The sequence below is a fragment of the Echinops telfairi genome, unplaced genomic scaffold (genome assembly GCF_000313985.2).
Source record: "Echinops telfairi isolate 266 unplaced genomic scaffold, ASM31398v2 ScPeMD7_2010;HRSCAF=2546, whole genome shotgun sequence".
NCBI lineage: Eukaryota > Metazoa > Chordata > Mammalia > Afrosoricida > Tenrecidae > Echinops > Echinops telfairi.
The window spans coordinates 23830254-23846345 of record NW_022105908.1 but is presented as its reverse complement, the minus strand read 5'-3'; the positions used below and the strand labels follow the sequence as shown (position 1 = coordinate 23846345).

General features: G+C 53.0%; 1 protein-coding gene across 1 annotated transcript in view; it reads left to right on the top strand.

Moving 5' to 3' along the window:
• The first annotated feature begins 3205 nt into the window (after window positions 1–3205).
• The window catches only part of SPNS3 (sphingolipid transporter 3 (putative)), a 59982-nt gene continuing 47095 nt past the window's right edge, over window positions 3206–16092 (top strand). Inside the window, exons 1-2 of the mRNA XM_045293330.1 lie at window positions 3206–3281; window positions 7037–7102. Of these exons, the coding sequence (XP_045149265.1) occupies window positions 3212–3281; window positions 7037–7102 (136 nt within the window). The 5' untranslated portion in view covers window positions 3206–3211. The remainder of the gene's footprint in view (window positions 3282–7036; window positions 7103–16092) is intronic.

Below are 16092 nucleotides of genomic sequence, written 5' to 3'. Positions count from 1 at the left end.
TGGATTGTAATAAGAGTTGTATGAGCCCCTAATAAAATGATTTTTAAAAAATTAAAAAAAAAAGAAATAACGAAGGAAAAAACAGAAAAAAGAAAACATCCCAGGCCAGTTCAGTTCAAGGCCAGAAGTCCAATATTAACCCATATGTCCAATACTAATCTGTAAATTCCTCTTCAAACTCACACAACACAGGCAATGACGCCTAATGCAGGAAGATCACAGGTCAGTGGGTAGGAAGTCTTGTGGATCCAGTGGTGGTGGAAGCATCTCAGCACCGGCGTGGGTCTCCATGTGGCTCCTCCAGCCCCAGGATTCTGGCTCCATCGGTGTGGCTCTATCAGCATACCTCCATGTGGCTTGTCCACAGCAATGTCTAGCAGATAGAGTGTCTGGTCTCCAGTGAGCTATTTATCTCCATCTCGCCTCCAATATGAGGTCATCAAGCTACGTATGACCTGATTGACGGGCTAGACTCCACCCCTGTGCAAGTTGACATACATAACTACCACAAGCATGAAACATTAAAGAGTGAATGATGAAACACCTCAGGACATGGTTGAGCCTGGAGGCCCTTATGCTGAGTGAAGCCAGTCCTTTGCAGAAGGACAAGTATTGCACAGGATGACCTGGGGCAAGGAAAGAGCCCTCCTCTGCTGGGTACCAGGGGTGGTGGGAGGGAGGGTGAGTAACTCACAGAAGGTGGAGACACACTCAAGGTTGGGTGAAAGGGGTGGTAATATACAATAAGAAGGAGGTCGGGGCAAAAAAAAATTAAATTTGGGGGATGACATCCAATGAAATAAAACAGAATGTCTATCAATGGAAAATGGATTTGGTCTGTAAACCTTCACCCAATTCACAATAAAAAGAAGAAAAGGAAAGGCGGGGAGCGAAGGACCGCGTTTGCTAGCCGAGGCCCTTCTGTTCTTCAGAAAGCAGGACTTTGGGGTTGGACTGCCGCTTGGCGGGGCTGAGGTGGCCCGTTTTCTGCTGCTCGGTCATTTCTGGAGAAAGGAGTGAGGTGTTCTCCCATGCTCCTCAGAGGAGGTGTTTGCAGGCGGTCTGTCCTTGAGCTTGTAGCTGAGCGGAGGCACAGACAGGCATCTCAATGTAAAGCTGAGGTAACATCTGGGACCATCAGGTCTCTCTCCAGCTATGATCCCCAATGTGGGAATGGGGAAGCGGAGGCCCAGAGACAGAAAGGGACCAGCTGGAGTTTCCCACCTGCCCACGCCTGACTCTGATGCCCCCTGTTCACCTCTCTTGCTCCTAGAAAGTGATGTTTTTCAGCTTAACTCTCAAGGAACCTCTGGGTATTCAACAGCCTTTTCACCCAGAACCCTGCTGATGGTCAGCTCCCTGGTCCCCAGTGGGGAGCTCAGGCTTGGGAGCCAGGGAAAGGGGGTGGTGGGAGTGGGCATATTCCAATGCTGCTCAGCAGCCAGCCTCCGAGAGGAGCCTCCCTTGTGCATGGACCCAGCGGTGCACATTCCCCGTCCCGAGATGAGGGTGCAGTCTAGGATCGTGGGTTGTACTTAGTCTCGCGGTCTCTTCTGTCTCCTCTCATCTGAGCCAGTCCTGTCGCCTGTCTCAGCCCTGGCCCAGTCTCATAAACACCTGGTGTTGCTCACTGCGGATTTGGCTGACGTTGTGGATGCCTGGCCGCCCCGCCGCGTAGACAGACTGCTGTGACCTTCCTGGAGGACCTCACCTCCCAGCCCACAGGCTCTCCGTGGTTGGTTTGTCTCAGTCGCTTGGTCCAGACGCTGTGCACTTTCTTGACTGTGGCGGCCCAGTGGTTGAGGGTACAGCCGGCGGCGGCAGGTGGGCGGTTCAACCGCTCACTGCCCAGCGGCCTTCACGACCCAGTGATCTGCCTTCATCGAGATGGTGGTTAGGTGCCGTCGAGCCGGTTCCAACTCACAGCGACCCCGTGTGACCCCGTGTGCCACGGAAGGAAACACTGCCCGCTCCTGTGGGAGCCACGCTCACACTTTGTTTTCGCCCATTGTGGCAGCCACTGTGTTGGTCCATCTCCTCCAGGACCTTCCACTTCACCAAGCCTGACGCCCGTTCTTCTCCAGGACCTGGTCTCTCCTGACAACCTGCCCGAAGTACATCTCAGCCTCCCTGCTCTGAGAGGCTTTCTGGTGGTCCTCCTTCCAAGACCGATGTGTTGGTCCTGTGGCGGCCCAGGGCACTTTCAAAGTCGACTTTTTCGCCAGCACCACAATTCAAAAGCATCGCTGCTTCTTTGGGCTCCCTTAGTCATGAAGACGACGTTGTAGGGAACCCTGCAGGGTGGTTGGGAGTTAGACGTAACCTGGCGGCCACAGTAACACACAAGCAACCTGCAGAGGGATGCTCTGAGGCCTTGCTGGTTCAATGCTTGGATCTCTGTCTTCCAGGCAGGAGTTCGGTTCCCGGTTGATGCTCCTCATGTGCACCTGCCACCTACCTGTCTGTGGAGGCCTATGTGCTATGATGCTGAACAGGCTTTAGCCAAACTTCAAGACTAACATGGACTAGGAAGAGAGGTCTGATGATCTACTCCCGAAATTAGCCATGGCTCACAATGGTCCAGGTGATCATGGGGATCGTGATGCAGGATGATTTTGTCTTGCCCTGTTGTGCCAGGGCTGGGTCCCCAGGAGTCAGGGGCTGACTCAGTGGCCCTTAACAATGACAGCTGTTGCCTAGGCACCAAGGATTCGTTTGGCCCACAGCGACCTTGTGCACAACAGAAGGAAACACTGCCCTGTCCCGCACCATGCTCACAATTGTTCCTGTCCCTGAGCCCATTGTTGCAGCCAGGGTGTCAGTCCATCTCCTTGCGGGCCTTCCTCTTTTCTGCTGCCCTCTGCCTTGCCAACAACAGAGGGATGCTTTACAACCAGCCCACGATCCTCAGGAAACTGGACCGAGTGACCACTGAATTTTGCCCATGTGCTCTCTTTCTTTCACCGGACCCTGAGCAGATGCCAACCTCCACTTGCAATCCCATTCGGGGCTGCTTTCCCAGCCAACTGCAGGCTCCCGGACTGGAGCTGGCCTCAAGCCCCTCATTCACGCCCATTCCTACTGGAGCCAGCCAGCTCCCCTTACAAAGAACAGAGTTTCCTCCTGCAGCCATCTCATCTCCTGTCCTGTGAAGCTTCTCATTCTCACCGTGGCCACCGACCAGATGGAGGGAAGTCCGGAGTGTCCACCCATGCAGGGTGAGGGTGCCAGGAGCCTCTGCCCCCCATCGGCCTCAGAGCCGGGCATGGCGAAACCTCAGGGTGAGGCTGCAGTGGGCTCTGCAGGAACCTGTGAGAGATAAGATGCCCAGCAGTTAAGGCAACCGCTTTGAGGTCAGGAGTCTGGGAGCACACAGGAAGTGACTCGGTGCCGAGCGCCTCACCGCGGCACCCTGCCTGGGACAGGAGCTGCAGGCTGGCGCGGTGGTGGCCATGTCCACTGGGGGCCCGGATCCTGGGTCAGAGGGGCTGGGCGGTTACTATGGAGCGCTGGCCTCAGGCCAGCACACCCCTCTGGCTGTACCTGTTCCGTGGAGCCTGCCCCGTGGGAGAGCTTACGTGGCAGCTGCCGTGCTCTGCTACATCAACCTCCTGAACTATATGAACTGGTTCATCATAGCTGGTAAGGAGGGACAGGGTGGTCTGCTGCCGTGCCTTCTGGCTGCCCGGCCACCAGCTGGGGCTGCATACCCCCTGGGGGCCTTCCATCTAGGATCCTTTCTTCTCTTGCCGCACGTGTCCGCTAGTGTCAGGCCTGGAGGTGTTGGGCTGGGATGGGCAACTGAAGTTTTGATTCCAGTTCCAAACCAGGAGCGTACACAGTGCTTGTGGGGGCAGAGGACACGGTGGGGTGTGAGTGGGTGAAGACAGCGGGCAGTGGGGGGTGGGGGTGGATTACAGGGTCTCACAGACAAGCCCTTGAGGTTCTGCATGGACCTGCTGGGGGTGGTTGTGAGGTCAGAGCAGCCTGGTCCAGCTCCCAGGTAAGAGAGACCTCTTGCTGGGTTGATTCTAGGGCCCCAGGCGGCTGAGAGCCCTCCCTGATCCACCTTCCTTCCTGTCCACTCTTCCTTCCTCCTTGTTGGCCCCAGGACTCCAACAGCTTCTGCGTTCTCAGCAACTTCTCATTCAGCCATTCTTCAAGATTGGGGCTCAACCTGATTCCCCTTTCCCCCCTGGTACTCACTCACTCACTCACTCACTCACTCACTCACTCACTCACTCATTCATTCTTTAAGACTGGGGCTCCGTCTGCTTCTCCTTTCTTGTCCCTCCTTCACTCGGTCATTCAGTCAAGATTGACTGAGCATATGTCTGTGGGCAGGAGCCCCTAGTGGGCCCTGGTAATCCAGTGAGGGGACTTCCGACATCTCGTTCCTTCCTGACCCCAGTCCAGTGGGGCCGAGGGAGAAGCTCACAATGGTGCCGGCCAGGCTGGGTGCTGGATCTTTCCTCTGTGGGCAATGGGGAGCCAGAGAAAGTTCTTTGAAGTGGGAGGGTTGCTTCAGATGTGAGCTTCTGGTGAAGGTAAAGTGAGGCAGCGGTCCGCTCTGAGGCCCTCTGCGTGGGCGGGCCTGGGTATCAGGGTGGGGGTGGGGTTGGGGCATGGGAAGTGGGCGGCATGAAGAAACGGGAAGGAGGCAGTTGGGAGCTGGGCAGCTTCGGGATGGAGGTCCCAGCGTCCCTGCGACGGGCCTTGGAGGGCCCCTGGCTCACTCCTGGGGCCCCTCGCGGTGGCCCCTCCCTGCACTTCCCCTTGTTGTGGGAGAGCTGAGGCTGTGGTCACCGTGGGAGGACAGAGGCCTGGAGAAGTGAAACCACGCAGGCAGCTGTGGTGCTTGCTGGGGCGGGTGTCTTGCACGCACAGCGCTGAGTCCCCTCTTCTGACCAGCGAGCCGGAAGGCAAGGCTGGGCCCACCCCTGGGTCCCGGCTCACCCCGCAGGGCGCCCCCGTGGAGAAGAGGATGGACGATGAGGATACCCAAGGGAGCTGCCCTTGAGTGGTTTCCTTGTGCTGCTCACCTGCTGTGTGTTTGTGTTTGCAAGGAAAGGCAGACGTGTCTGCCTCAGGGGGTTAAAAACCAGGGAAGGGGAAAGGGACCAGGCCGCTGTGAACCGTCTGGACAAAAGGTCTTTTGTTTCCCTTCTCTGATCCTTGGAGCCTTCTTCAGCAGCCGGCTGATGTTTGGGGGTGAGGGTGGGGGTGCTTTCTTCCCCACTATGTGGGAGCTTCTGTAGCACCCTGTTTGGGGTCTTCGGCCTTCCCTGCCAGCCCCGCAGGAGGATGGGGTGCCTCCAACTAGGACTTTTGAGTTTCAATCAAAACCCAACTTCCTCCTGTCCAGTCAGTTCCAACTCTTACACACCCTGTCAACAGAGTAGAACTGCCCCTTTGTGGGTCCAAGGCTGTAAGTCTTTCCCAGAGTAGAAAGCCTCATCTTTCTCCTAGGGAGTAACTGGTGGTTTTGAACGGCTGACCTTGCAGCTAGCAGCCCGCCATGTAACCCACCAAGCCACCGAGGCTCCTGGGTTCCAGTTCCGTTCCCCCCAGTTCCAGGAGTGCAGTGTTGGGCAGGCTGGCTCTGCTGGCTCTTCCTCTGTAACCTGCAGAAGTCCCAGGAGGGGAGGGGTTGAGAGGCTGCCAGGGAGCCGAGGCCAGTGCTCAGGGGCTGGCTGGCCTCTGCTCTCTGTGTTGGCCTCAGTGCCTGTGGTTTAACCACAACCCAGAGGGGTTTCAGAGCCCTGGCTGGTGACTAGCAGAAGCCTGAACCCTCGGGGAGGTGGGGCCAGACAGACCTACGTGGGACACAAGTCTCTGAAGCTCTGTGTGTATGTATACATTCAGGGGTGTGTGCATGCATGCATTCAGGAGTGTGTGCATGCCTCTGGTAGAACATGCCTGTGTACATGTGTGTGGGCCGTGGCATGCACGTCATCGTATGTACATGCTCAGGTGTATGAACATGCATGCCTGGTGTCTGTGCACAAGCAGGGCTGCTGTGTTGCATGACTGACGATTTCCGTGGACACAGCGGTCTAAATGACTGAGCACTGTAGTGCAGTGAGGAGCTGCCAGTCATTCAGACTATAGTGTGAATGGCAGCCCTGTGCATGTGCATGTATGCCCGTGGGTGCGTCTTTCTGTGTACAGCTCAGTATATATGTGCATGAGTGTGGTTTGAGGAGGATGGCCTGGCATGTTCGTGTATCTGTGCGTGTGGGTATATTTCTTGGGGGATGCCTGTGAGGATGCATAGCCGTGTGTGTATCAGCCTGTCTGGGTGTCGAGGACTCTGTGTACGATGGGGGTACCCCCCCTAAACAGATTTTTTCCCAAAGCTATGTATTAAATTAAAAACAAAAACAAAACAACCATATCATCTTCAAAGTACTCTCCATGACACTTGATACATTTGTAAAATCTGTGATTTCATTCTTGGAAACATTTTTCAAACTCATCTGTTTGGATTGCTGCCAGCACTTCCCTCGTTTTTTTCTTCACCTCTTCTACTTCATATCGCTGTCTTTTCATGTCCCTCTGCATTCCTGGAAACAAAAAGACGTCGCGAGGAGGGAGGTCAGGTGAGTCAGGTCGCATGGGGCAAAAGAGGCATGCTGGTTTTCGCCAAAAACCAGCCCACTGAGGTGGCTGCGTGAGCGGTGCTTTGTTTTGGTGGCAAAAGCAGTCCCCCGTCTGCCATGAATCAGGCCTTTCTGTTGCACACTGTAAGCTATTTTTTCAGCACCTCTAAGTAGAAAGCTTGATTAATAGTCTGATGTGGTGGAATAAACTCCAAATGCACTAACCCCCTCACATAAAAAACAAAACAAATGAGCATCGGTTTTTCTGGGGGTACCCCCTAGTATGTGTGTGTGTGTGTGTGTGTGTGCATGTGTGTGTGTCCTGTGCTAGGCCCTGTACTGTGGCCCTGTCCCTAACTCAGGGGCAGTTGCCATTTGAGGCCAGGCCCAGCGAGACTGCGGCCCATTTCTGAGCCTCGCCCCTCTGTCCGCAGGAGTGCTGCTGGATGTGCAGAACTTTTTTAAGATCAGTGACAGCAACGCCGGCCTGCTTCAGACGGGTAAGGAGTGTGTCCCCGCCCCTGGCGTGGGGCCCGGCTCTTTCAGGGGGTCCTGCTCTGTGCTCAGGAAATCAGGTCCTCCATGAGAAAGAGGCAAGGAGGATGGTGCCTTGATCTGGGCATGAAGAATCCTCAGGGGGGGAGGCAGCTTAATCTTATGCCTGAGCACCTCCTTCTGGTCTGAGGGGAGGTGCTGGAGAGAGAAGCGGGAAGGGACTGGACAAGGCCTGTGAGCATAAAGTATGGCTGTGGGATCAGGAGTCTTGGTGATACTGTGGGTTCCACTTTGGGTTACTAATCACAAGGTCAGCGGTTCGAAACCACCAACTGCTCAGAGGGATGAAGATGAGGCCGTGTACTCTCATAGAGTTACAGTCTCGGGAACCCGCAGGGGCAGTTCTACGTTGCCCTGTAGGGTTCCTGTCAGTCAGCAAAGGCTGGATGGTAGTGAGTGAGTGGGGCAGACAGGCATCCCTTTAGGGCTCAGGTGGCGTCTGGGCACACAGGGAGCTTGCAGCACGCCCATTGCAAGGCAGGTGCAGTGGGGACCTCGAGGCATTAGCTCTGTCCCACGACACCCCATGCCAACACCCCGACTTAATTCCCCAGTGGTCCTACGGCAGGCAGACCAAACTCGACCGCTGTGATGCTGTGAGGCTGAAACAGATTCTTCTGTAGCTTAGGAGCCCAGACACGGCATTCTTCCAGGAGAGCAAGGTCCCGCGCCAGGGGGAGGCCCCACCCTCTCTGTCAGCTCTGAGGGAGGTCCTTCTCTTCAGCATCTCTGGGTAATCTCTGTGTGGCTTTGTGGCAGCTTTTCCCTCCAGGGCTCGCCTCGCCTCTGTTCTCTCCCAGGAGGGAGGGACTTGACACCCACTTCAGGATATGCTACACAAGTCCTCTCATTAATATAATGAGCAAGAAGCGTGCTCACAGCCCTGAGACCACTCAGGAGAAAGGATGCTTTCTGGCCCTCACAGGGTGGGCCATTCTACCCTGTCCTACAGGGTCACTGTGAGTCAGAATGGATGCTGTGGCAGTGAGTTTGCATTTTGGTGCTAAGACCAAAAAAACTTCAAAACCTGTTGCCGTCTGGTAGATACGGACTCTTTTTTAGTGTAATAGTTATTTTTTTAAATTGTGGCCACAATATACACAATGAAGCATTGTCCAATCCGACAACTTCTGCATGGAAAATCCAGGCCTATCTGTGACCCTCCTCGTGTGGTGCGACCAGAGACCACTCATGTGGACCCAGGAAGACGGAGTGGAATTGCTTCCTGGGGTTTCGGCCATTGCAAATCCCTGCAGCAGCAGCCAGCCTCCTCCTCCTCCTGCCCAGTGGCAGGTGGGTGTGCACTGCTGACCTATTGACTTGTGCACCCCAACATTTAACCCAAGACCCCCCCCCAGGGCTCCTTGAGCCACAGGTATAGGGGTTAGGATCTATAGCATGGATTTTTGCACTTAGGAACCCGCAACAGGCACTCATGGGGGTTCCTCTATGCTGGCCCATCCCTCCTCCTCACAATCTAGAAGGGTCGCCAACTGGGGGTCCCTGGGGTCACAGGATCATTCCCGGGGGTGCGTGAGCACAGAGAACTCTGAGAAAGTTCATTTCCAGATTCTTGAGATCTGACCGTTTCTTCCCTGGAATGGCTGTGCCTGCACCAAGCCAGGGGCTGCTGTGAGCCCCTCTCTCCCCTCCCCTTGGATGGCCATCTCCCTGCCATCTCCCCCAAGTGCTCCATGTCCTTGGCTGCTAATCTCTAAGAATGGTGACTTGGAAGAAAGGCCTGACAATCTACTTCAGAAAAAACCAGCCGGCCATGGAAAACCCTCGGGAGCACGGCTGGCCTGTGACCTGGCGTGGTCATGAGTGGGGCCACTCTGTGGCAACAGGCTGTTTTCTTCTAACTTGGTGGCGGGTGGTACTCTGGAGCACTGTGCTGGGTGTACCCCCCAGAGGGAATGCACAGAGGGACCCGGGGGGACGCCTGACTGAGGAGACTTGGTTTCCCCAAGCCCTACCCAGCTTGCCCGCTGATCTGGTGTTTATCTCCACACTAGGATTCAGATGAGAGATGGGTGTCTCAGGGGAGGGTGTGAATCCATTGATTTCGATGAAAAAAGAAGGAAGCCAACAGTTTGTTTTTCTCTTAGAGAACTTTCAGATCAGTCGTCTGATTTGGCCAGTTCGTCTGGTCCATGAGGACTCTCCTCACAGTCGATTCTGGCTCCTGGCGAGCCTATAGGACAGGGGAGGACTGCTCCTTTTTTGATTTCTGCCACTTAACTCTGCGGGAGTAGAAAGGCTCATCTTTTTTTATATTTTAATTTTTTTGAGGGATTACAATTTACAAGCTTTACAGAGCTGTGATTTTTGTGTTTTTACAAACCATCATGGGGATTTATTATGGAGGTTAGCGGGTTACAGCAAGCTAGTTTCCAAAAACCTTAAGGTTACAGACGTTGGTCCAGAGCAACACCTCTCCTCAGCCAGCAGCCAAGTCCCTCTCTAGTCCTTAGGCTCTGAGCCACATGGTCTCTGGGCCTCTGCCTCCGCGGGTCAGGAAGCCATCATGCTGTTCTGCTTCCCAATCTCATCGTCTTGAGGTTGATCCTCTGAGAAAGGCTCATCTTTCTTCGTTGGTTCTAACTGCTGGCCGTGCAGTTTAGTAGCTAATGTATAACCCACTGTGTGGCCAGAGCTGGCCGTGCTAACCAGCCCTGCCCGTCCCCGCCCCCCCCACGGGCATTTCCCAGGAGCGGGTGGACTCCTTCTTCAGGACAGAGGGTTGGGGAAAAGAGATCCTGTGAAAACTCGGACGGTAACTCCAGACACCGCAGCCGCAGCAAGGATGTCAGTTTGTGATGGGACCGTTTTCCCTGTCAGCTGAGCAGCAGGGAGCCGACCACCGCCTTGGTAACATAGTTAATCTTTTCATGGCGAATCGGGTGAAGGCTCACGGAGCAGATCATCCGGTTTCCACTCAGCAATTCATGCACATTTGGCTTCACCTCCATTCATTCAAGGCTACACCGGCCTCCCTGCCCCCGGAGCACACCCCTCTCCCACCTCTTCCCGTTTCCTGCCCCTTTCTCTCCTCATGCTTCTGAGCTCAGTCCGAGTGTGCCAGAGCTGCCCCTTGATCTCAGCTGGTCCATTATTCTAAAGAATATGTCCCGCACTGGGAGTGCCGTTCCCCTTAGAAACCTGTCTGGCTGAAAATGGGGCTACAGGGTGTGGGGGAGTGTAGTGCATTTCCTGACTTGAGGGATGACTAAGGACCATAGTCCCAGTGGTTCTGCCAGCCTCTTTCTGAGCAGTGAACCTGTTGGACGCTTTTTTGTTGCTTCTGTCCCAGGGAGGAGAGGTCAGGCAGTGGGCTACTGCCCGGAGACCCCTCCTGGCACATGAGACTGAAGGAGACCATCTTGCCTGAATAAGCCAACATTTCCCCTCACCTGGGTCTTATCCAAAGGAGCCCTGGTGGTGTAGTGGCTATGCGTTGGGTTGCTAACCACAAGGGCAAAGGTTCAAACCCATCAGCCACTTCAAGGGAGTTCTTTCATTCCCGTAAAGAGTTACGGTCTCGTGGAAGCAACTGTACAATTCAGCTTGACGTGATTGAACTATGGAATGATATATGCACTGACTCTCAATTAATAATAAATGAAAAACAAAACAAAACATAGATCCAGGAATGGGTTTTGGGCTCGCCCTCAATCCTAGCTCTGACTTGAGAACAGTGAGGCTGACATCATAGCCCTGCTCAGTACTCACCCTCAGGAAGGGGACACAGAGGAGGCGGGTGCTATAGCAACATGTGGCGAAGAAATTAGATGGTGCCCGGCTAGCAGATAAAATAGCGTCTGGGGTCTTAAAGGCTCATCTCCAAACCAACAGCCATCTAAGTGAGATGCCAGGCTAAGTCCACATGGAAGAAGCACACCACCAGCAGTCACCGAAGTAATCGTATAGTCTGAAAGCAAAGGCTGGAACAGTCTCAGAGCCTACATTGTGAGAATCCGGTCTGCAGAAGGCTAAGGATGCCAGTGGGAGCCAAGATACATCTGTGGGAACTACATGGGAAACAAGCCTCTGGAGAGCTCCCTCGACCCACAATTCAGGGACGGGAGGAAAGGGTTACTAAACAGAGAGCATGGGCGAGATGAGTACAGAGGTTCTAAGGCATGAATCTGACTTGAACAGTGAACACTTGGCCAGTGGATCCCCTCTCTGATGCGTGCTGGACCTGGTCCGGTTGTCCACATTTTCTGTATTTGTGTTTTGTTCGTTCAGATTAGGGTGTCTCTCAGAGGTGGTATGTCATTGGAGGTCACCCTCTGGAAGTTGTATTATGTTTTTCTGTGTTTCGGGCTATGACACCCAGGATTGATGCATCTATAGGGACAGCAAGTAGAAGAAGGGCTTGGGGAAGGAAGATACAGGGGTGAGGGTAGGGTAGAAGGGAGCTGATGTCAAGGGGTCCAGGGAGAAAAAGACTGGAAACTGATTGTGGTAACTATCTTGCAATTCTGCTCACCGTGACTGAACAATGGAACATTATGACATATGTATTAGCTCCCAATTAACAATAAATTAACAAAAAAAGCGTCATGGTCTGGGACACCCACAGGGGCAGTTCTACCTGTCCTAGAGGGCCTCTCTGAGGTGACCTGTTGTGGGATTTTATCATGGTGAAGAAGGTTTTTACCACAGGCCTCACGTGAATGAGACACTGTGGAGGCAGCCGTTTCTGTGTGAGAGTGTGGGTGTGCCCCTGTGAATCTTGGGGTGGGCATGTGTGTGTTAGCTGGACCAGGATGTGTATGCCAGTTAATATCATAAAGCACTTAGAACAGTGCCAGGCACGAGCTGTCAGAATCTGCTTTGAGCTTCATTAATTTAACGAACTGGAGGCCTGGTGGCGTAGTGGGTTGTGCACGTGTGTGTGCGTGAGTGTCACTATGCGTATGTCGCGTGTGTCTGTGTGTTGCAGACGTGAGTGTGTGAACGTGCATTAGTGTATGTGTGGATCTGTGTTTGAGTGTGGGAGTCGGATGTGTCTGGGAGGGTGTGTGAGTTACTGTGGGCATGATGTGTGTGTGGGAGTGGATGTTTGCGAGTGACTGGAGCCACGGGCCGTGTTGACAGGCGCACAAAGGTGCTTAGAAGGGGCAGTAGGCATGGCAGCCTGGTGACCACACGGCCTCCTCCAGCATTCAGCACTGTGTGACCTCACACTGTGTGACCTCAGCACTGTGTGACCTCAGCACTGTGTGACCTCAGGGGAGTCTCTTCTACTTTCTGAGTCACTGAGTCAGACCCCTAAGGCACTCCCTCCCTGTCCACCCCAAACCCAATTGCTAGGGAGTTAATTCTGACACACAGCAACCCTGTAAGGCCGAGTAGAAGGGCTCCCTGGGGTTCCAGAGACTGTACATCTTTTTTTTTTAACATTTTATTAGGGGCTCATACAACTGTTATCCCAATCCATACACACATCAATTGTGTAAAGCGCATTTGTACATCGTTTCTCAAAACATTTTCTCTCCATTTAAACCCCCGACATTAGGTCCTCATTTTTCCCCTCCCTCCCCGTTCCCCCCTCCCTCATCAGCCCTTGATAGTTTATAAATGGGTATTTGACTGTACATCTTTTAATACATATTTTGTACTTTCCAAATCCTTGATCAAGATGTATTTACATATGCATACTATGCAAACACACTGCTTTACGTGCTCATGGTCTGTCTTCCCACACACGAAGCCAGTGCCTGAGTAGCAGCAACAGGACTTGTCTGGCTCATCACTGTATCCTGAGCGTCCAGATGAGGACTTACATTACGCTCACCCTAAAACCCCGAACAAAACCCGCTGACAGGCAGCGAGCCACAGCGATGGGGTGGAGAAAGTGTTCTGAAGTTGATGGCGGTGACGACTGCTGAGGGGGAAAGGGGTGCCAGGCCGGTGCCCCACCACTGATCACGGGTTCGATAGGCACAATTGTATGGTTGAGATATATACATATTTAAGTCCTAGAGAGCACAAGACATAGGAGAGAGATTGAAATCACGGAGTCAGACACATGTCATGGTAGCATGTTCACCTCAGCCCCTCTTGAGGGTCCACGTGGAGAGAGGGGGAGGGGAAGGAGGACAAGGGGAAAGGGAACAGGGGAGTAAGGACTGGAAGGGAAGCCGACCAGAGGCCAAGGGAGGAGAGCCCGAGAGAGAGCTCTTTATTGCTAACCCGGGCCTATATATCTTTGGGGGGTGCAAGCCCACTTTACAGGTGAAGACATACCTCACAGGAAGGGTTGCACTATAAGTTATACAGCAATGAGAGGGGGACAATCTAGGGATATACACGCAATAGGAAGAGGAGGGATTGGGGGTATGCATGTGACAAGAAGGGCAGATCCTAGATTCAGGATGGCAGCCTAACTTTGGATGTCACTGAGCAGGTCAGATCTGTTCTCTGGATCTCCAAGAAACCATGATCACTAGAGTGTAAACCCCACTACGGAGACCAAGCTAATGGTTGCAGGCCTTTAGGGAGAAGTAGCCCATTGTCCTTAACAGCAGGGAGGGGGGCCTGCCTGTAGTCTGGCGACTGCCTGCCTTCAGGGAGGTAACTTGACAATCATTTATCATCAGGTGCCAGCAGTGGCCTCAGTCTGACATCTGTTGGAGGGAGACTCGGGAGACAGCCCTCTGTTTCCTACAGACTGCACAACTCTCCTTAATAGGGTTGGAGACGAAGCTGCATGACATGAGACGTACATGCCACTAAAACTGCTAAAAGAGCAATAAGAGACAATGCCTCATAGAGAACCGATGGGATCGGCTGCTCATCTCGGGATCCGCAGTTCAAAGGGTGCCTTGGAAGCCCACGGGGTGGTCCCGTCCTGCCCTGGAGGGTCCCTATGAACCAGAATGAATGCGCTAGCAGTGCGTTTGGGGCTTTTTAAAATTTTTTTGAGTACGAGAACCGCTCTTGGGTTTCTGAGACTACATGGAGCAGCTAGTTTGATGTCTCTTTTCCAGAGCTGCTGGTGGGTTTGAACCACCCACCTTGCAGTTCTCAGCCTAATGTCTAACCCACAGCACCACCAGCACTCTGTCAGGTCAGTATAGGCATTTGAGAAATGTTTGTTCAATACACAGATGGACGGGATTTCTCCCCTCCTTTCAATCTTCCAAGAGCCTCAGAGATCATGCTTTTGACAAGGATACCCGGTGTAGGGAAGCCCTGGGCAGGTTCACCTATGACTCAGACCTTCCTCAGGTGGCCGTGGCTCTTTGAGTGAGAACAGGCCCATTCCTTTCATTCCAAGATCAGCCAGTGGGGCCTCTTGCTTGGCCTTCTACAGTGGTGACTCCAAGTTGCTCCAGACTCCACTACCCCATGGGCCCTCCAATCACTGTGCTGATCACTGAGGTGATTTTGAGTAAATCCAGGAGCGGACAGCCTCATGCTGCTCCCGTGGAGCAGCTAAGGGCTTTGAACCACTGACTTTGTGGGCTTATGAACCCAATGTGTGACCTGCTCTGTCACCAGGGCTCCTTTTCACAGGGAGGCGGAAAGAAGGAAATGGCCTGAGCATCTGGTCCACTGTAAGGACGAGGGTGTGGGTGGGCGAGAAGCCCGGCACACCTCCCTACGCGCGACAGAGAGGCTGTTGAATGGAGCGAGTTCACTCATTCTCAAAAACTCCCCGCCATCGGCTCATCCCAACTCCTAGTGACCCTACAGGACAGCGTGGGACAGCCCCTGAGGGTTTCCAGGGCTGTAAATCTTTATGGGAGCAGACGGCCTTATCTTTCTCCCTTAAGGCAGCGAGTAGGTCCAAACAGATGACCTTGGGGTGAACAACTCAATGTACAACCCACCATGCAACCAGAGCTCCAGTTTATTAGTAATGATATTCTAAATGAATTCTGACAGCATGTGCCTGGCATGGTTCTAAGTACTTTATGATATTAACTCATCTACTCACAGCCATGCCACGAGGCAAGTATTACTGTTATCTTCAACTAACAGATAGGAACCTGAGGCACAGAGGCTGTGGAGCCTGCTGACAGTCACCCCGCTGGATTAGAACCCAGGCAGTCTGCCTTCAGAATCCATTTCTTAACCCTTGCTCGCAATGATTACTCCGACCTTGCCACAGAAAAAGGAGCTGAGTCCAAATTGACTTCGTGGTGGTGAGTTGGGTTTGATTTGAGGTGTCGTCGTGGACTGCACATTGAGCCACTGATCACAAGGTCAGTGGTTCAAACACACAGGTCACTCTGAGGAAGACAGGTGAAGCCATCTGCCCTTGTAAAGATGTAAAGTCTTGGGAACCCAAAGGAGCAGGCTAGTCTGTCCTCTGGGGTCGGAATTGTTGGCAGTGAGAGGCACGAGGGCCGCCTGCCTTCTCCTTGGGAGTGAGATCCTTATCTGGGGCATCTGCAGGTTGACCGCATTTGTGTCTTGTAGGGTATGAGTCTCCCACAGCCACACAAGTAGAAGACTTGGGAAAATATTTGCAAACATGATCTGAAATATAGTCCTCCTAGAGGAATAGTGTTGTGCTTGGCTACATCAACACAAGACACTTCCATGTGATGCTGACTGAAACTACAAATGCCCTTAATAATAATCGGAGCAGCAGGAGTAATAATAATAAAGCACGTTTGTTTATCCAGCATCTAGCCAGTTTTTCCTGTTGTTCGCCACTGGGTGGCGCAAACGGTTTGTGCCACCTGGCTGCTAATGGGAAAGTTTGGGGCGGTGAGACTCCAGATCTCAAGTATAATTTAAAGAGAATGTTTATTAAGTCTTAAACAGGATAAAGACAAGACAGGATAAAGCCACCTCACCTGCTGGATGAGGGAGGACCAAGTAATAATGGCTGAGATGCGTAGCTTTTTTTTTTTTTTTTTAGGGTTTTCTTGACTGTAATCTTTTTTTGTTTTGTTTTGTTTTTTAAACA